At 48.5% G+C, this 19328-nt stretch overlaps 3 protein-coding genes across 8 annotated transcripts in view; 2 read left to right on the top strand and 1 right to left on the bottom strand.

Annotated features, from left to right (window-relative positions):
* Positions 1 to 19328, top strand: part of LOC149332507 (BTB/POZ domain-containing protein 3-like) — a 71691-nt gene that overhangs the window by 34461 nt on the left and 17902 nt on the right. The gene's annotated exons all lie outside the window — the stretch shown is intronic.
* On the top strand, positions 3813 to 6001 carry LOC149332509 (uncharacterized). The gene is made up of 3 exons (XM_089558115.1): positions 3813 to 4329; positions 4392 to 4604; positions 5756 to 6001. Exons 1-3 carry the CDS (start codon positions 4127 to 4129, stop codon positions 5910 to 5912), a joined length of 573 nt encoding a protein of 190 aa, XP_089414241.1. The 5' UTR covers positions 3813 to 4126; the 3' UTR covers positions 5913 to 6001.
* On the bottom strand, positions 12453 to 18124 carry LOC149332508 (uncharacterized). Of its 6 annotated transcripts, XM_089558113.1 has the most exons (16): positions 17448 to 18124; positions 16833 to 16947; positions 16607 to 16775; positions 16174 to 16546; positions 15770 to 15943; positions 15395 to 15650; positions 15059 to 15307; positions 14829 to 15000; positions 14547 to 14695; positions 14269 to 14466; positions 14075 to 14193; positions 13874 to 13993; positions 13472 to 13788; positions 13268 to 13386; positions 13067 to 13186; positions 12453 to 12928 (listed from the first exon to the last, which is right to left on the bottom strand). In XM_089558113.1, the coding sequence occupies exons 1-10, from the start codon at positions 17751 to 17753 to the stop codon at positions 14285 to 14287; spliced, it is 2145 nt and encodes a 714-aa protein (XP_089414239.1). In that variant the 5' UTR covers positions 17754 to 18124; the 3' UTR covers positions 12453 to 12928; positions 13067 to 13186; positions 13268 to 13386; positions 13472 to 13788; positions 13874 to 13993; positions 14075 to 14193; positions 14269 to 14284. The 6 variants fall into 6 exon arrangements, with proteins under 6 accessions (XP_089414239.1, XP_089414238.1, XP_089414235.1 ...); XM_089558112.1 differs by having other exon boundaries at positions 13008 to 13386; XM_089558109.1 differs by having other exon boundaries at positions 12453 to 13186.

Here is a 19328-nt window from a genome sequence, read left to right as displayed (position 1 = left end):
TGTAAACAGAATACTTCTATATAGTACCTCTCTCTCCACTATCCTTTCTGGCTGTCCCCTCACCTCATTCAATTCATTTCTCCAGTCTGTCTGCTATCCCTCTATTTCCGCTGCCCCAGCTCAGGTGCTTCCGGTAGCGATGGGGCTAGCACAAATCTTTTCCTTCCTTTTAACTATTATTTTAAAAAACCACCACTACTAATTGCAACTGAGTTCGAGCGAGGGGGTTTAAACAGTTCTTTCGGCTGCAAGCACTCTAGAGCGTAATCTAAAAGATAACAACACATCCCCAGAGTAAATGACGAATCATTTGGTTGCTATCCTGGCTCCCGAACCTGCACGACTCTAGTCGTGCCCATGGCGCGAATGCATTCGCGCGAACGCAGACCGACGGATACGCCGCGCCACACGGGTTTGTGCGTCGCCCTGGCTTCCAGCTCCTCCTGTGACAGTGTAGCCAAGCGAGGGGCAAATAAGTATCCACACACAATTGGCCGCCTGTCCTCGCGTTCGCCACCTTTTTGTTTTCTCTGTCTTTTTTCTCTCTCTCTGCCTGTGTTGTTGGCGATTTGGCGGTCGTTAGCCTCCCTTCGCGGTGCTAGCGGGTATCGTGGACGGTGCCACGCCCTTTAGCGCTACCCTGGAGTGGAGGCCAGCGTCGCTTGTAAAGCTGCAGGCTCGATGAGCCACAAGAAAGGGGGAAAGAGGAGAGAGAGAGAGAGTGAAGCCGGCTGGGCTCTAGACAGCGCGGTCACGTGCTCCACTGCTTTGCGCTGCATTATATTTATTTATTTGTTTATTTATTCAGGTACCTACAGCGCCCGTTGAGGACATTTTTGTAGGGGGGATACAGTTGCAAAGTATATATTGTCATGCAAATGACACTGTGTACAAAACAAACAAACAAACAAAAAAACAATAAAAATACAACGCATTCCAATACTGAGCCAACTTATAACAAAAGAATCATGAAAGCAAGAAAGACGCAAAAAAAGGGTAATTCAACAAAAGTCGCGACAGAGCACTTTCAAGAGAAGATTGCGGGGCTAAGACAACATCTTCCGGCAATTTATTCCAGTCATGCACTGTTCTGGGAAAAAATGCGTTTTTAAAGACATTTATACGGCACTGGTATTCTTGAACCTTTAAAGAATGATCTAAACGGGAGGACATATAGCTGGGAGCTTTCATGTATGAATCTTGAGACAAACCTGTTGCGCCTATAAAAATATTTTAAAATAGCTTAAGTCTAAGATATTTGCATCTGTCTTGCGTTGCTCTGAGCCGCGAAGGGAGATTTTATAGCTACGACAGTGTTGGATAGAACTTTCTAACAATTTACAGCAGCAGTAGGGAGGAGGCAGGAGGTTAGGCGGGAGGATGAGATTAAGAAGTTTGCGGGGATAGGGTGGCCGCAGCTGGCACAGGACAGGGTTAATTGGAGAGATGTGAAAGAGGCCTTTGTGCTGCAGTGGGCAGAGTCAGGCTGATGATGATGATGATGATGATGTCTCACAGTTTGTAGGCCCTCAACAGGAAGTTGTAGCTACCAGGAAAATATGTCATACAGCGGATCTTCTCCATACTGGCAGTGCACAGAACTACTCGTGCCTTGTCGTTAAGAATGGGTGTAAACGCATCGAAATGCATCTCAGGAAGGTCATACATTCTGAACAGAAAAAGAGTAAAAAGGGAGTAAAAAGTCCTCTAGGGGCACTCCCTTTTATGAAAGAGTGTGCGCTAGGTGATAAAGCAGCCCTTCTCAGGTATCCAGCCTGTATTTATACTAAGCTGATGTGCTTGCATGCACTGAAAAACTCTATGCGTAATTAGGAGACGCAACGCCTTAACAAACATTGCTGAGCGCACATGACTACCATGCAGATCTCAAGCGCGCACAGGTTAGTGCGTATCTCTGCCTCTAATGGCTGGCCTTATTACTGATATTTCTATTATTGCGTGGTGATACGGTGCTTTGGTATCCACGGAGAGGCGGGATGACATAATGATTTTATTGAAGTTTTATTTATTTATTTATTTATTTATTTATTTATTTATTTATTTATTTATTTATTTATTTATTTATTTATTTATTTATTTATTTATTTATTTATTTATTTATTTACAAAAGAGTGCTGTCTTCAAAGCAAAGTTTTAAGCAAGAGTTGTCGGGTTCAAGTTAATACACTCTGTCGGATTTCACTCTGATTATTTTTTGCCCCTCGATCATTTATGCGCAATGCGCTCTCGCTATCACCGGATTCAACCTGCCAGACGGCAGATCCCAAATATCGGATAGAATAGGACGAAAAAGATTGTATCATACCGGCCCCTATAAAAATTATCCATATACAGTCTATAGACTTCTTATAGACTCCATCCACTGCCTTCCTATAGATATTTCTCTTTGTCTATTCATAGTCTATATATTGCCATAGACAAAAGTCTACGAAAAGTGTATGACCACAAATCGATAGGTTGTCTATAGACTCTCTAGAGCATTTGTAGTGCCTGTTCTCAAGGATTTGTCCATAGCGAGTCTACAGACTTCATAGACAGAAGTCTATGGAAAGTGTACAGACTTTCTAAACAAAATTTTTGTAAGGGACACGCTCATATTATATTGTAGCATACCGGAATTCGCACGCTCAATCCGCGTCTTTTGTTTTCATGATGACTTGTCCCGACATAAGCTGCGATTGTGGGCCGATTTTTAGCTCGACGAGTTCCCCAAGGAATTTCGATCTTCTCAAGGAAAGCCGAGTAACGTGGTCACGGCCCACGTCACGAGTGTGAAACGAAGTTTCTTATTTATATACTCATTGTACATTTATGATGCAAATTTTTGTCAAGCGCTTCTGTCTTTTTTTTGCTTAGTGTGTATGTATTTTCCTCTGTATGTATTTTCTTTCGTATGTATTTTCCTCTGTATAACGCTTACTTTTGTGCCTACTTTTCTTTGATTTTTTTTTCTTTATCAATGATACTATTTTGTACCGGCCCGCCGGACTTTTATAATTTGTAATTTGTATGTTTGTCATGTAGTAGGGGGTTGAGGCCCTGTCAGGCAACATTGTGCCTTTAGCCTCAGCCCCTTCTTCGGCAAACGTCTAAGCAACAAATAAAAAGAATGAAAGAAAAAGAGAAAGAAAGAAAGAGAGAGAAAGAAAGAAAGAAAGAAAGAGAGAGAGAGAAAGAAAGAAAGAAAGAAAGAAAGAAAGAAAGAAAGAAAGAAAGAAAGAAAGAAAGAGAGAAAGAAAGAAAGAAAGAAAGAAAGAAAGAATGAAAGAAAGAAAGAAAGAAAGAAAGAAAGAAAGAAAGAAAGAAAGAAAGAAAGAAAGAAAGAAAGAAAGAAAGAAAGAAAGAAAGAAAGAAAGAAAGAAAGAAAGAAAGAAAGAAAGAAAGAAAGAAAGAAAGAAAGAAAGAAAGAAAGAAGTTGCCTGGGATCGCCACTTAAGTAATTGGCCCAATATTGAAAATGGATTGGTCCTTTGTAGGACCGACCTTTATATGTGTCCAATATTGGGCCGAATACTTATGCTGCTTGTATTCAAACTTCAATTCCAAGTCTCTCGGCGACTAAAGCTTCATTTAGCGACGAACGATTCTCAAAAGAATGGCGAAAGACGCAGCTCCCAGATTTATGAGAACATTACGAGGAACTTTAGCGCCTAAAGTGGTGAAAGGCGAAAGCCTGAGTGCTGCATTCTGCTACGCGATTGTTCACTGCACATTTTGTTGGTGCATTAATTAACTGCTCATTAATGACGCTTAAGCTATGCCTTTAAAGGTGCACTGAAGAGGATTCTGAACATGTCTTTTTGCCGCGGGAACTTGATGTACACGTTCCCAGCATTCTTAGGAGCTGCGACTTATTGCCCTGTGTGGCCGATTTCCTCAATTAAATCTAATTAACGTCCGGCTCCCGCCTTTTTTTTTTGAATTCGGCCTCATACGATGGGAGGAGTCTACCAGCGCGTCGAGTGCCTTTCAGCCAGTTCCGTGGAGGCTTGCCGCTCCGTCATCGGCGGAGTAATACGTAGTAATACGCGGAGTGACTTTTTGAAAATGCGCACGTTGTTGGCCGAACTACGTTCAGCCATTTGTGTTTTTGTAAGCCGATGAGATGGACATCGACGATCTCACAGAGCTTGAAAGAGAGATTCTTCGGCGGACGGCAGATTTAGGCACCATCTCTTACGATAGTACGCCTTTGCGCGATACGGCCGAAGATAGCAGCAGTGGCCATCCGTCCGGCCGTACCACGGACGAAGACTCGGACGCCGATGGCTCCGAGGACGGCTGGCAACGAGTGGGAAACGTGGACTGGTGAGTGATATGAACTCTATTATGCTCGTGGCACGCATCGCTGACATCCGTTTTCTGCGAAGGTGCCAGTGCGACGGCTGCGCTGCCATGCCGACAGCCATCGAGAACGTCTGCTGCCGGGAATGCCCGGCCGCCGTTAAAAAGCAGCCGGGACACAACTGCATCACAGCGCACCCCGAGTTCGGGTATCTTTGCCTGGACGAGGGTGTGCTGCAGCTTGCATATTTAAACATGCGGCATTACCGGCAGCCAGGCATGGGCGACACCGCGAACGAGTAAGTACAACTGCAAGCTTCACGGATTGCGTAATAACGCTACCGGTGCTAGCTCTTGCAACTACGTTTATTGACCACAGTGCGATCTAAAGCGCATACGCATGCGGTGCTGTTCTATTTAAAAAAAACGACAGAGAATGCCTAATACTTCGTATACAGTGCGGAATCACGGTGTGCTATGGCCATAACCACTGCAAAAGACTGCAGCTGTCCACTGCGCAAACAAATGGGATCAGGATAGTTTGCACTGACAAAGCCCATTACTGTGCAGGAGACAGACTCATTCTCCTTTCAGGAATTAGATTACGAGCTATATAGCATAAGAAGCATGGAACCTTTTTTTACCTTACATGCTGTCATTTTCAGAAAAAGGAACCTTATTTACAGTTTCAGGAACGGCTGAAAATAAGGCAGACCTTATTGACTGCTAGTCTAATACATGTCCGGGTTCAGGTACGTCGGGATTTTGGCTGGTTTAAATTTATCTTTATTGCAGTTGGCAGCAACTGCTGAGCCAATTCGAAATTTCAAAGGAGATTGTCCTATCAGAAGTGGGCTTCTGGCACCTATATATATAAATTTCCTTAGTTGCAGTGATAACATAAATACTAGTAAGTGTGATGAAAAGTGTGCTTTTGGAGCATTTAGCAGAGTTGTAGAACTTGGTTCCCATATATGGAATTGTACATAGTGTATATTGCCGCCCAACACCTATCCTTTCTTACTATCGCTCCCCCCTTTCTTTCCCTCTCCCTGTCCTTTTATTCTCGCTAGCCGCAGCTCAGGTTTGGATGGCAGATGCCGCGGCTAGCAACATCGTTAGCTTCCATTGTTATTTTTTTTATTATCAATAAAGAGCCACTAGCAACAACAAGGGAGGTCAGCTTGAGACATCTAGAAAAGAGTGAACATTGGGCCTCAACCTTGGTGTGCATGCTTACTCAAGTCACCATTGTTTAGTGTAGTTACAGGAATAATTGTTTTTGGTTCAAATGAGTAAATATGCAGAACAGGCACTCTTCTGGCTGAATTAAAAAAATTAGGAGGCGGCTAGGGGTCAGAACATTCTGTCCCCTCCCGACTTGGATGCGCATCTGATCAACTTCATCCTGTGTACTGCTTGCTACATCTAATCATTGGCATTGTTTCAGGCACTACCGGTTTGCTGCCTACAGGCAGTGTGTGCTCTGGCTGTGGGGGCGGCTTGGGCGCCACAACAGAAGGCCACTGCCCGCCTGCATGGTGAAGGCAATAAGGGCAAAATATCCTGGTGAAAACCATGTAGGTTTTCAGCTTGCAACTCCTTAAAGCGGGTAGACGACGACGACGACCAAGAGCGTGGGAAGAGTAGAAGACGACAACGAAGTTCGGACTGTGTTCTCGGTGCCGCTAGCAGCTGTTCTTTCCTATTTGTAAATATATTCTCTCCCGCAACATATTTGGTGGAGGTGCGGCTTTCCCCTACGTCTACCAACGACGGAGCTCCGCAGCGGCCGCCAGTTGCCTTCCCTCATCATGACCCAAGACGCCTCCCAGCAAACCTCAGCCCCGGCCATGACATCACTCGTTCTTTCTCCCCCTTGTGACCCTGGGACATTTTCTGGTACCGACAACACTGACGTCGACGACTGGATCAACATGTACGAGCGAGTGAGTACCTACAACCGCTGGGATCCGACCCTTATGCTCGCAAATGTAATATTCTACCTAAAAGACACTGCCCGGGTCTGGTATGAGACCCACGAAGACCATCTAACCAGCTGGGACGTGTGCAAAGAGAAACTCCGCGAATTGTTTGGACCGCCGCTCGGCCGAACACTTGCTGCTAAGAAGGACCTCGCCTCCCGAGCTCAAACATCTACGGAGTCCTATGTGTCGTACATTCAAGATGTGCTGGCCCTCTGTCACAAAGTTGACGCCAACATGCCCGAGTCTGACAAAGTCGGCCACGTGTTGAAGGGAATCGCCGACGATGCCTTCAACTTGCTCGTATACAAGAACTGCACTACAGTCGACGGAATTATTAAGGAATGTCGACGCTTCGAGGAAGCCAAAAGCAGGCGTATTAGCCAGCCGTACACACGCCTCCCCAACACGGCTGCGACTTCTTCATGTGAAGACCTGCGACACAGGGAAACTTCAGCGCCCCCAGAAAATGTGACCCGCATCATCCGACGCGAGCTCGAAGCTATGTCCCCTGCCCCCCTGCATCTACATGATGGCGACAACCGCTTGCCTACCATCTCTCTGGTACAAGCTGTCGTCCGCCAAGAGTTTGCAAACCTTGGTTTCCAGCCCGTCAGCCCTGTACGGTCTTCACCACCACCCGAAATCACTGCGATTGCTCCTGGACGACCTTCGTACTTCACTCCACGTCGCCGAAACCCTAACGACTGGCGGACAACCGACGACAGGCCCATTTGTTTCCATTGCCACCGCATTGGCCACATCTCCCGCCACTGTCGAAATTATTGGTCCCGTCGCAGCACATACCGTCCTCTCAGCTCCCATCGCGACGACGAACAGCCCAGCCACTACACGCCCCCTCAAGCCCAGCACGGTGCTACAGTCGACGGCCAGATTCCCCGCTCCAGCCGCTCCCCGTCCCCCCTGCGTCGACAGTCTCGTTCGCCCCAATGCCGTCGCTCCTCTCCTGGCCCCTACGGACGCTCGCAAGCGGAAAACTAGACGCTGCAGTGTCTGGAGGTTATGCTGCAGTACAGCCCCAGTCCCAAAATCCTCGATTAGCCCTTCGTGCACACCATAATTTGCTCGCCATTCATGTCGATGGAGTGCCTGTGAGAGCCCTGATCGATACAGGCGCGCACGTATCCGTCATGAGTTCAGCCCTACGACGCCGCCTCCGAAAAGTACTGACCCCTGCACCCAAAGCCGTTCTCCGCGTTGCCGACGGCGGAACGCCTCATGTTGTTGGACTATGCACAGCCCGTGTGACCATATCCGGCCGCCATACATCCATTCTGTTCTCTGTTCTAGACCAGTGCCCTCATGAAGTCATTCTTGGCCTCGACTTCCTGTCTGAGCATTCAGCCCTCATTGACTGCGCCACTAATGTTGTTCAGCTTGACCTTCCTCTTTCTGCTGAGTCGCCGTCCCCAGTTATACAGTCTTTGTGCTGTCAACTTTGTTCGTCTACCGCCTCAAGCCGCAACTTACATTTCTTTCTCATCTGTTCCCCTGTACCTGATGGTCACTACGTAGTCACTGCGGAACTTGACGTCGCCCTGACGCGCAGCATTGCGCTTCCACACATTGTATTTACATTGTCGGCCAACCGCGCGTACCTTCCTGTCCTGAACTTTGGTTCATCCATCCAACCGCTCCCGCAAGGCATCTCACTCGCCACGCTGTGCCCTGCTGCCGAATGTGTGATATCAGTGGTGGACAGCTGCTTACCTTCCACTCAGCAATGCCGGTTGCCTGCAGCCCCATCAACAGTGAACCCAACGGACGACTACCCTGACATGATCGCTTCTGACCTACCGCTGATGCAAGCTCGCGATATTAGGTGCCTCTTATCATCTTTCCGCGACATCTTCGACTTTGATAGCCGTGTTTTGGCTCGGACCTCTGTGGTGACGCATCACATAAACACCGGTGATTCCGCTCCTCTCCGCAGACGTACGTACCGAGTGTCCAGCGCCGAACGCACCGTCATAAATCAAGAGGTGGACAAGATGCTCGCAAAAGACATCATCGAGCCCTCGTCAAGTCCTTGGGCTTCACCAGTCGTCCTGGTGAAAAAGGACGGCAGCTGGCGCTTCTGCGTTGATTATCGGCACCTCAACCGCATCACAAAAAAAGACGTATATCCACTCCCAAGGATCGATGATGCCTTAGATTGCCTCCACGGCGCCAAATATTTCTCTTCAATTGATCTTCGATCGGGGTACTGGCAAATTGCCGTTGATGAAAAGGACCGCGAGAAGACCGCCTTCGTGATGCCTGATGGCTTATACCAGTTTAAAGTCATGCCGCTCGGCCTCTGTAACGCCCCGGCTACCTTCGAACGAATGATGGACTCCCTTCTTCATGGCTTTAAATGGTCCACCTGCCTCTGTTACCTAGACGATGTTGTGGTTTTCTCGCCTACTTTTTCCACGCACCTCGAGCGCCTCTCCAATATTCTGACAGTGTTTCGTAACGCCAGACTTCAGCTGAACTCATCGAAATGGAAGTTCGGTTGTCGCCAACTCACTATTCTCGGACACCTCGTTGACGCTTCTGGTGTACGCCCAGATCCCATCAAAATTCAAGCTGTGAAGGACTTTCCTCTTCCAAGGTCGTCGAAAGATGTGCGCAGCTTTGTCGGCTTGTGCTCGTATTTTCACCATTTTATCAAAGATTTCGCCGGCATCGCTCGTCCCCTCACCGATCTTCTGAAGAACGACACCCCCTTTACCTGGGGCCCTGCTCAAGAGAACTCATTTTCATCCCTCGTCCATTTGCTGACCACTCCGCCCATCTTAGCACATTTTGACCCGTCGTCTCCCACAGAGGTTCGCACCGACGCCTCCGGATATGGCATCGGCGCCGTCCTAGCCCAACGTCAACAGGGTCAAGATCGAGTCATCGCTTATGCCAGCCGCCTACTTTCAGCCGCAGAGCAAAATTACACCATTACTGAGCGTGAGTGTCTTGCCCTTGTCTGGGCAGTAGCTAAATTCAGACCCTACCTGTTCGGCCCTTCATTCGCTGTTGTCACTGATCGCCATGCTCTCTGTTGGCTGTCTTCACTAAAAAATCCCACCGGTCGCCTTGGTCGCTGGGCATTGCGCCTCCAAGAATACTCATACTCCGTCGTGTACAAGTCAGGGCGCCATCACCAGGACGCTGAATGTTTATCGATACCCTGTGGAACCACCTGACCTAGAGGACGCAGAGACCCTGCCCTGCCTCTTAGCTATCTCTGATCTTGCCGATATTGCCAACGAACAGCGCCACGACTCATCTTTACGACCTATCTTTGATGGCATCCGTTCTGCAAACCGATCTCCGTCTCTGAACCTTTATGTGCTCCAGAACGGCATTTTGTATCGCCGAAACCTACGCTCCGATGGCCCTCCGCTCCTGCTCGTGATACCCCAACGTCTACGCTCTTCTGTCCTGGAAGAACTGCACGATCTGCCGACAGCCGGTCACCTTGGCGTGTCCCACACGTACGCTCGGGTGCGGCACCGCTTCTTTTGGCCTGCTCTCTATCGTTCCGTCAAGCGTTACGTGGCCACTTGCGACCTGTGTCAACGTCGGAAAAGGCCCTCCACTTTGCCTGCCGGTCTTCTGCAACCCATCGACATACCTCCGGAACCTTTTCACCGTGTTGGCCTCGACCTTCTTGGCCCTTTTCCAACACGTCCCTCTCCGGCAACAAGTGGATCGCTGTCGCAACTGATTATACGACTCGGTACGCCATCACGCGTGCTTTGCCGTCCAGCTGCGCTACCGATGTCACCGATTTTCTTCTGCAAGACGTCACCCTTCACCACGGCGCCCCTCGTCAACTGCTCACCGACCGCGGTCATTTTCTATCCAGAGTAGTTCACGACATTCTTCGTTCGTGTGACACGCAGCACCAGCTCGCGACAGCTTACCAATGGGCTTACGGAAAGGTTCAACCGCACGCTCACCGACATGTTAGCCATGTACATATCGCCAGACCACCGAGATTGGGACGCAGCCTTGCCTTATGTGACATTTGCATATAACTCTTCCCTTCATGACAGAACAGGCTATTCTCCTTTCTACCTTTTGTTTGGTAGGCATCCCACCTTGCCTTTGGACACACTCATGCCGCCTTCTTCAGCCCCCACCACTGCTTACGCTCGGGACGCCATCTCCCAGGCCACGCTGGCGCGCCAAATAGCACGTAGTAGGCTCCAAGCCTCTCAAGTTTCCCAGAAGTCAGCCTACGACCGCCATCACCAGGCCGTCGAATTTACCCCAGGATCACTCGTCCTTCTCTGGACGCCCTCTCGCAGCGTCGGTCTCTCCGAGAAGCTCCTTTCGCACTACCGTGGCCCTTACCGTGTCGTGTGCCGTGTTACCGACGTGAACTATGAAATTGCTCCCCTTGAAACCTCGCCATCGTCCTCTGGCGCCACCACCGACATCGTCCACGTCTGTCGCCTTAAACCTTATCACGACGCTCACACGTCGCCGCCCTAACGCCGAGACGGCGTTTCAGCAGCCGGGGGTCCTGAAGTGGGTAGACGATGACCAAGAGCGTGGGAAGAGTAGAAGACAACGAAGTTCGGACTGTGTTCTCGGTGCCGCTCGCAGCTGTTCTTCCCTATTTGTAAATATATTGAACCATTGAAATATATTGAAAAATAGTGAACCATTTCGCACCTCATTTTTGCTTCCAATGCGTCACAGCATTTACAGATTGCATGCAGACCATTTTTGGGAATGTGCTTAGTTTATTCAGTGTCTGTGTAGTAGTATAGACAAAGTCTCTGCCTGACAGGCAAGGACAAGCTCGTCCTTGTCATACCTCAGCACCATGAGAGGTTGCTCAACTACACTCACACTCACGGCCACTTGCACTCACTTACACTCATGTCCACTCGCATTCACAAGCACTCATTCACGTCCTCTCACACACTCGCACTAATGTTCACTCACATTCACAACCCGTCACCCAAACTCATGACCACTCACTCAACCGAACAAGCTTCGCTTGTGTGGTTGAAGAGCTAGGCCAAGTAGATCAGGCTCATTGCATGGGTCTGGCCCAATAAAAAAAATTATGGCCCGAGCAGAGCTCTACAGTGCACACGGCCGGCCATAGAAAAAAAAAACGAAGCGTCCACTGCAGTACTCGAGATCCCACCTTACGCTAGTTATTGCTGAGAAGTTGACAGTCGTGGTTTCAGCAGCAAGCATTGGAACTCTGTGTACAGAGCTCGAGCCGTGTAGGAGGCATGTCAACAGACATCTGCCTTTCTAGCTGTGGTAATGCGAAATTCGATAAAAGGATCGGACACAACTCGTATCGGTTCACTGCACCCGCGAGCCTGCGCCCATGCCAACGGTGAACTAGTAAGGTGAACAACAACGAAATATTTCCATTCTCGCGCCAGCGTAATCCTCTGCGTCATTTGTAAATAGACACCGGTATGGTGCCTTATGCTACCTCGAGCGCCTTCGGCAGTGAATATGTAATTCCCTCAGCTATCAACAGAAAAAAAATAAGCACATGCAACAAACTTCACTGTCACGCGGCATTTGCCTCCAATCATGACCACTCATGCTCACAGACGCGAGTGAGGTGATAAGAGTGCACTCACGAGTGAGTGTGCCGACCCACAGTCCTTGTAAATCGTCCAAAGGTAGGCATCCTACGCACCCGAACATGGGATTTCAGCTTTCCACTGGCAGGATAAAGAACTGGATCACCTCATACCACATTTTTGCTTGCAGTGCATCAGAGCTTTTGCACATTGTAATTCATCCAGACCACTTTTTTTTGGAATGTACTAAGCTTATTCAGTCTCCGTGTAGCAAAGACTTATTTGTAATTCAACTGCTCTATAAGAGTTGGTTTAAAAGGCTTACAGAACTGTGGTGGTGGACCAAAACTTTCAGACTTCAACTAACCTGCTGATACATGAACCAACAAGGTGTGAACCTTCCACATCTTCACAAAATTTTGTTCTGCAGCTCATCAAACTGCCATACACAACTGAATCGCAGGAAATGTATTTGCCTAGCAGCGTTTCAAAATCAGTAAGTTAGGTGGCTCCATTGCTCTTTTGCAGCATAATGTATAGCTCTGTATTTCAGCCATGCGGTAAAGTACGAAAAGATGCACAAAGCCACTCAGAATAGCAGTTGTAAAATAGTTTATTGACTTGCTTAGATGTATCTGCAGAATCCTTCCGGCACTTGGTAGGTGGCCGGGATCCTGCTCAAATCTGAATGCCTTTTGGTCCGCGGGTGCAAGCACCACTCTTATCACACTTGCCTCAATTGCTCCTCTGCCAGTCAAGGGGAATGTAACTGCAGGTGCACTGAATCAAAGTTTATTCCTGCTAAAAGTGTCTTGCAAGTGACTGCACAAATTGCAGAGGAGAACGGCCAGACTGTGATAAGAGCATCCCTATCCGCCAACTGGGATACGCGCTCTCTAGCAGGCAGGTTCTTCCGAGAGAAAAATCTGTGTGATCTGGCTGAACCAGTCATTTTTCTGCAAAAGATGTTGGTTGCCAAGGTGACCATTCAACAAAGGATACGTGTCTTGGCATGTCCATACAATCTGGGGCCGGGTAGACAGGAACCTGGGAATCTGTAGCTGGTTGGACCTGCATGCAAGAAACTTGTAAAAGTATGTGCTGACAAGACGTTCATGTCGACCTCCGTTACAGTAAAGGGGAAACGCACATCTTGCTGCTCGTCAGACAGTTCAGACTTTCAAACACGCTGGATGTTGTCCCCCTCACCTTGGCGAAAGCCGATCGTTGGTGCTGGGAAAGCACTTATGCTGGCTTCTGATGCATCAGAGAAGGATCGCTGACTCTTGGCGCTGCTCATAACTTCCTTGTCAAACTTTCAGGTGCGCTCTGGAAAGGAAATTGGCGCATGATATTGTTCGAAAATACGCCCCGAATGTCATTCATGCAGAAGTTACACATGTTACTCACTGAAAGTTGGAAGTGTTTGCATGGGACACAGTGTGAGTGATGTCATTGGCAGCCATTGGTCCTCATTACACTTGCAAAGTAGGATTCCGAGCCCTGCCACGAAGATGCTATGTCGGCCTCTGGTGCAGCAGAAGGGGGAACACGCATCTTGCAGCTCATCAGACAGTTCAGAGTTTCAAACACGCTGGATGTTGTCGCCCTCACCTTGGCGAAAGCCGATCGTTGGTGCTGGGAAAGCACTTATGCTGGCTTCTGATGCATCAGAGAAGGATCGCTGACTCTTGGCGCTGCTCATAACTTCCTTCTCAAACTTTCAGGTGCGCTCTGGAAAGGAAATTGGCGCATGATATTGTTCGAAAATACGCCCCGAATGTCATTCATGCAGAAGTTACACATGTTACTCACTGAAACTTGGAAGTGTTTGCATGGGACACAGTGTGAGTGATGTTGGCAGCCATTGGTCCTCATTACACTTGCAAAGTAGGATTCCGAGCCCTGCCACGAAGATGCTATGTCGGCCTCTGGTGCAGCAGAAGGGGGAACACACATCTTGCAGCTCGTCTGACAGTTCAGAGTTTCAAACACGCTGGATGTTGTCGCCCTCACCTTGGCGAAAGCCGATCGTTGGTGCTGGGAAAGCACTTATGCTGGCTTCTGATGCATCAGAGAAGGATCGCTGACTCTTGGCGCTGCTCATAACTTCCTTCTCAAACTTTCAGGTGCGCTCTGGAAGGGAAATTGGAGCATGATATTGTTCGAAAATACGCCCCGAATGTCATTCATGCAGAAGTTACACATGTTACTCACTGAAACTTGGAAGTGTTTGCATGGGACACAGTGTGAGTGATGTCATTGGCAGCCATTGGTCCTCATTACACTTGCAAAGTAGGATTCCGAGCCCTGCCACGAAGATGCTATGTCGGCCTCTGGTGCAGCAGAAGGGGGAACACACATCTTGGTCAGTTCAGACTTTCAAACACGCTGGATGTTGTCGCCCTCACCTTGTTTGGTCTAGCCTCACTGGGGACCCAGGCTGAAGCGGGACCTCCTTGCTTCCACAAGGTCCTGAAGAGAAGGCCTTGTGAAGGCCGAGGTCATTGGTGCTGGGAAAGTACTTGTGTTGGCCTCTGATGCATCAGAGAGAGATTGCCAAAGCTCGCTGCTGCTGATAACTTCTTTTACAAGCTTTCCGACATACTCTGGAAATGAAATCTTCACATTACTTCATTCCAAAAGGCTCCCCTCAAGTCACTCATTTGGGATGAAGCATAATACTTACTGTAAGTGGTAGCTGTTTTGATGGGGCACACTGTGTGATGGCCTTTTCGCGCCTTGGTAGTCTTCATCATCCAGCGTGAATTGCCTTCCTTTGTCTTCGCCTGGGACCGGTCTGCATTTTCATTGAAGTGGAGGATGGCAAGCTGCGTCCTGTAAGTTGAGGATATCGCATCGGATGGCAATGCTGCCTAATGATCTGGAGTACGTGGATGTGGTTACGTGCTGACTCTTGGAATAAACCAACTGCCTCTAGACAGAGGACAGAACTACAATATAATATTACCTTGCGAGCATCCCTGCTGGAGAAAATGCCATAGACTTTGGCGCGAAGTCAATCAAGATGCTGTGGAATGCCTCCAGAGCAAACGTTTGGCCATGGGGGGACATCTGTGTGATATCCTTGAGGAGACGCTTGTCCTCAGTGATGTGCTTGAATTGCTCGTATGCCTGGGACTCTTGAGGAAAAGGTATGCTTTAAAACAAGTTCTTTAGACAAGGGCAAAAACAACTCACTAGGGTCCATCCAAACTCTTGTCTCCTCTGGCATGTCGCTGTGGAGACACCTTGGGTACAGTCCACCATGTCCAGAGTGCTGGTTGATGACGTGATTTTTCATACTCCGCCAGACGTCGACGACCAGCTCTGCATTGCCCCCTCCAGCGCGGGCTGCCCAGTACATGTGGTTGGTAGTTGACTGAATCCAGAGGTCCAGCTCCTTGCATCCAGCCCGCTTGCTTGCCGCAGCTAGCTTTTTCTTGACACCTTAATTTTAAAAAGGCATATCAGGGAAGCCTGCAGCACATTCTGTGCAAGCAAGCATCTTTTCAATCATGCTCTCAACTTTCTTACCTTTTGAGATGTGCCAAATGTCAAAGTAGTGCTTGATCTTGGGTTCACGGGTCTGCATGTGCTTTCGTATGGCAGGGTGACGGTCAGTTGTGAGAGACCGGATCTTGATACCTGTGTTATGCATTGTCGGTGGGATAACGATAAATTGTCTACCATATAAACCTTTGTGGCATGCCATACATTTCTCCTTGAAGAATTCCAGCTGCTTGATTAGGCCTTCCTTCTCCATGTTCACGCTGGCCATTGCCTGCTCCGACTGCATGAAGACGGGTTTCAAACATTACATTCCTGTATTTCCACTCTACATACCAACGGCTTACATAAATATTTATCACTGAATTACTGCAACAACTTTCCACAGACGTGTCTACTGACCTCCCCCAGCTGGACCTGGACCGAGTGAAGAATTCTGTTGATCTGCTCAACATGCGTGGTGTATGTCAGGAACTTGGCAGAAAACCCAGGGGAGTCAAATCGTCCATCACCGGTGACATCAACCTCTTGGTTGTTCAACTGGTCCATGAGTTCAGCTTGTTCTTGTAGCCAGATCTGTTCAAATGTTATCCCATTTCTTGACTAGCCCAGTGTAAAATTACAACTTAGTTTGATTGTGCACTACTGCAGCGGTAGTTACTACAAAACAACAAAAAAGTGATGTCAGGAGAAGTGTGTTCGTTTAATCTGAACTTCATTTCTGCCTTCTGGCTAACGAGAATTGAACTTTTTTGAAAACATCTGGTCAAGCTGGGGTAAATATATCAGTATGGTTTGTTGGTCACCTTTTCTATCGCAGGAAAAAGGAGGGCATCCTGATAGTTGTAGAAGGTCCGGTCACTTGGGACCTGCACATTCATGTGGCGCAGCATCCTCAGTGTGGAAGCTACATTTGCTCCTGAAAAGAGGAGGTGGCTGGACAGCAGAAGGTTTCCTGCTGCCCTTCCATTGATGACAGGCTGGCTGTTCCACGTCCGGACATGCTCCAGAGGACAGATGCTGATGACATTGATGAGGCTGCCTTTGGTGGTAATGGTGGTTTCACAAGGCCTCGAGCACTCTGGGCATGTCTGGAACAGCTCCCTCAGACAGCTCTCAAAGACCAAGAACTGCCGTTCTTCTTCTGGGGGGGCCGGTGTACTCTCTGCGGATGACTCACTGGAATCAGAATAGTGCCAACTGTTAGGCCCAAAACCCATGCAGCTGTGAAGAGCCCACCTTTCGGTATCGTCATGGTAGGTTGGAGAGTAGCTGGAGTCAGAGTCTAGCCTGTCACCCTGTGGAGATGTGCAGTCAAGTGGATCACTGCTGCATGTGGCCGGGACGAAGGGTGGAAGCAGCAAGGGCTCCTCTGTGACACGGCCAGGAGAAGTCGCAGCTGGCGTCACTGTAGGGAAACAAATATTCATCCACACAGAATGGACGAAATGCAATAAGGACTTACAGACAGCTTCAGATCTAGTGCTGTGTTCGACAGAACCATTGTCCTGGTACGGACCACTGCTGGCTGCAGCTGTTGAAAGCCTTGCCTCAGAGGGATCTGGTTGAAGATCCTTGCTCTGAAAGATGGTTGTACAAAGGCCGATCAGTCACTTCGGTTTACAAAGCTGGAGGTGGTGCAACATAGCATTTCAGGATTGCTCTACATTCCATGCCTTCACTATAAATACACCGATTTGGGAACTTGATTAGTTTCTATCGGATGCACGGCATCGTGAATCACAGCATTTACAACCAAACGCCATGTCTGCGCGAAATTTGAGCGCGAACAATGCACCGTTTTAGCCGGCGGAAGCATTGTACGGCGCGCGTAAAATTGCCGAACAAGCTGTATATCAAAGTTTCTAAGCTTATTTAGCCGACCCCACACTTACGAACGCGAAGCACGGAACACTGTTACTTCTTTCGCTTCTGCAAATGATGACCATTCGCGTCATGATACAGCCACGTAACTTTTAGAACAAACTATATCTTCAGCCTGACGCATGTTCGAGTCGGCGATCCTACAGAACGACACTGTCGAGCCATGCTAAGAAAATTAATTCATAGAAATACTTACCAGTACTCTTTGGCGCTTCGGGGCTTGTTGCTCGGTTCCATCGACGACGGGAAGTCGAAGCGTGGGCATAGCGTTCCAACGCAGGCGAGAGTGACTCACGTCGGGCCGATGGAAAGCGCTTATCTCGAAGTGTTCAGAGCAGAAGCGGACACACTTTGGTAGCGTCTCGGTGTTATCGAGCCCCGCGCAACGTAGCCATGCACTACGTCGCGGTTCGTCCTTCGGCAAGGCGAACAAACGTAGGCCCTTGTGCCAATTTTTCTTAGTCCGATGAGGGCACAACCTCACCGCACAAACGTCCGGCATCGCGAAAATATCACTCGCGAACCGAACAACACTCGCAACAAAACGCGATGGCGTCCCACAGATCACACGAAAAAGTGTAGATCCAAGGATGTCGCAGGATAGCAAAAGTAGGAAGTGGGGCACACAGGACCTTCTGGGAGTAAGGACCGCGTGCACCAACAACCGACAAGTAAAAGAAGCGAGGCGAGCGCTTCCTCGGAGCAGGCCGAAGCCACCGCGGTAGGGCGCATCACTCCTATGGCAGCAGACGAGGAGAAAACATAGTCCGGCTGCTTCGGGCTTGTTTTTTTTTTAGTGATACGCTCTATGAACCACAACTATGTCGCGGATTTATCAAATTATTGTATCCTGCGTGTCCAGAAAGAGTAATAGAAATTAGTTCGATTATTTTCGCGGTTTTCATTCACTTCAGTCAAGTCATTGGCGAAAGCAAATAGTCCGCGCGTAATTTTATTTCTGTTGGCTTATTTTGCGGCTATATTATCTACGAATGCAACTACTTATTCACGGAAACTTAAAAAACAAAATAAAGCCAAAGCAAAGCCTCCACAGAGCTGACTGAAAGGCACTCGACGCGTTTGTAGACTCCGCCCATCGTATGAGGCCGAATTCAAAAAAAAAAGGCGGGAGCCGGACGTTAATTAGATTTAATTGAGGAAATCGGCCACACAGGGCAATAAGTCGCAGCTCCTAAGAATGCTGGGAACGTGTACATCAAGTTCCCGCGGCAAAAAGACATGTTCAGAATCCTCTTCAGTGCACCTTTAATGCCTTTAGGAGTGGAACGCGACAGCGTGTTGTAGCGCTGCCACGGAGTCCAAGGAACGCCACCACCCGTTCGGCGCGATGCATTGCCCTTTGAACGCAACGCTTTTTGAGGAAAGGAAATGGCGCTGTAATTCTCTGTCATCTCGGTGGACACCTGATCCGCACCGTACAGGAAGGTAGGAAGTGTGAGTGAAAGAAGAAAGAGGGGCCGTAACGAAGAAAATGAAAACTGTATTTGAGGAAAGGAAATGTATTTGTCTCTCATCTCTCGGTGGACACCTAAACCTCGCCGTAACGGGAAGGGAGGAAGATGGGAGTGAACGAAAAGACCGTATGCACTAGACGCACCTTTGTTTATTCCAAACCATCGAGCTGGCATGGCGGAGTGGTAGCGTGCTCGACTCGCACTCCTGAGACCGGGGTTCGATTCCCAAGCTCGGCCAATTTCCTACTCGGTTTTATTTATTTATCTGGTCTTACTTAGAACATCACTATACGATCCCTTTGATTAGTTGCATGGTTAGTAGCCAAAGTACAATTGGCCCCGTTTGAAATTGGCGCACTGTGACGTCACGACCGTTTCGACCAATTGAAAAGCATGACATTTCTGTCGACAGCTCCTGCTTACAACGATGAGGCATTAAAGGCTTCCGCCTTAAAAATAGGCTCGATAGAGTTGTCCTCATTGTTCCATTTAAAATATAGGCATACCCATGCAGCCCATGCAGCTAGACTGTAAGGCGTCTATTATGAAGTAGCTCTACTTGGTTTCAGGGCTTGGAGATAACTTCCGTCTGCGTGTCCGAC

Source organism: Amblyomma mixtum, chromosome 8, assembly GCF_055824585.1.
Source record: "Amblyomma mixtum isolate Tamu chromosome 8, ASM5582458v1, whole genome shotgun sequence".
Taxonomy (NCBI): domain Eukaryota; kingdom Metazoa; phylum Arthropoda; class Arachnida; order Ixodida; family Ixodidae; genus Amblyomma; species Amblyomma mixtum.
This window is presented reverse-complemented; position numbering and strand designations above follow the sequence as displayed.

Excerpts from the sequence above, each read along its gene's own strand:
- LOC149332509 (XM_089558115.1), top strand. The coding sequence starts at position 4,127 with ATGGACATCGACGATCTCACAGAGCTTGAAAGAGAGATTCTTCGGCGG. Across the intron at positions 4,330-4,391 it reads CGAGTGGGAAACGTGGACTG|GTGCCAGTGCGACGGCTGCG; the intron begins GTGAGTGATATG and ends TTTTCTGCGAAG. Across the intron at positions 4,605-5,755 it reads ATGGGCGACACCGCGAACGA|GCACTACCGGTTTGCTGCCT; the intron begins GTAAGTACAACT and ends GCATTGTTTCAG.
- LOC149332508 (XM_089558108.1), bottom strand. The coding sequence starts at position 17,753 with ATGCCGGACGTTTGTGCGGTGAGGTTGTGCCCTCATCGGACTAAGAAA. Across the intron at positions 16,948-17,447 it reads CGAAGCGCCAAAGAGTACTG|AGCAAGGATCTTCAACCAGA; the intron begins GTAAGTATTTCT and ends ACCATCTTTCAG. Across the intron at positions 15,651-15,769 it reads TCCAGGTCCAGCTGGGGGAG|TCGGAGCAGGCAATGGCCAG; the intron begins GTCAGTAGACAC and ends GTCTTCATGCAG.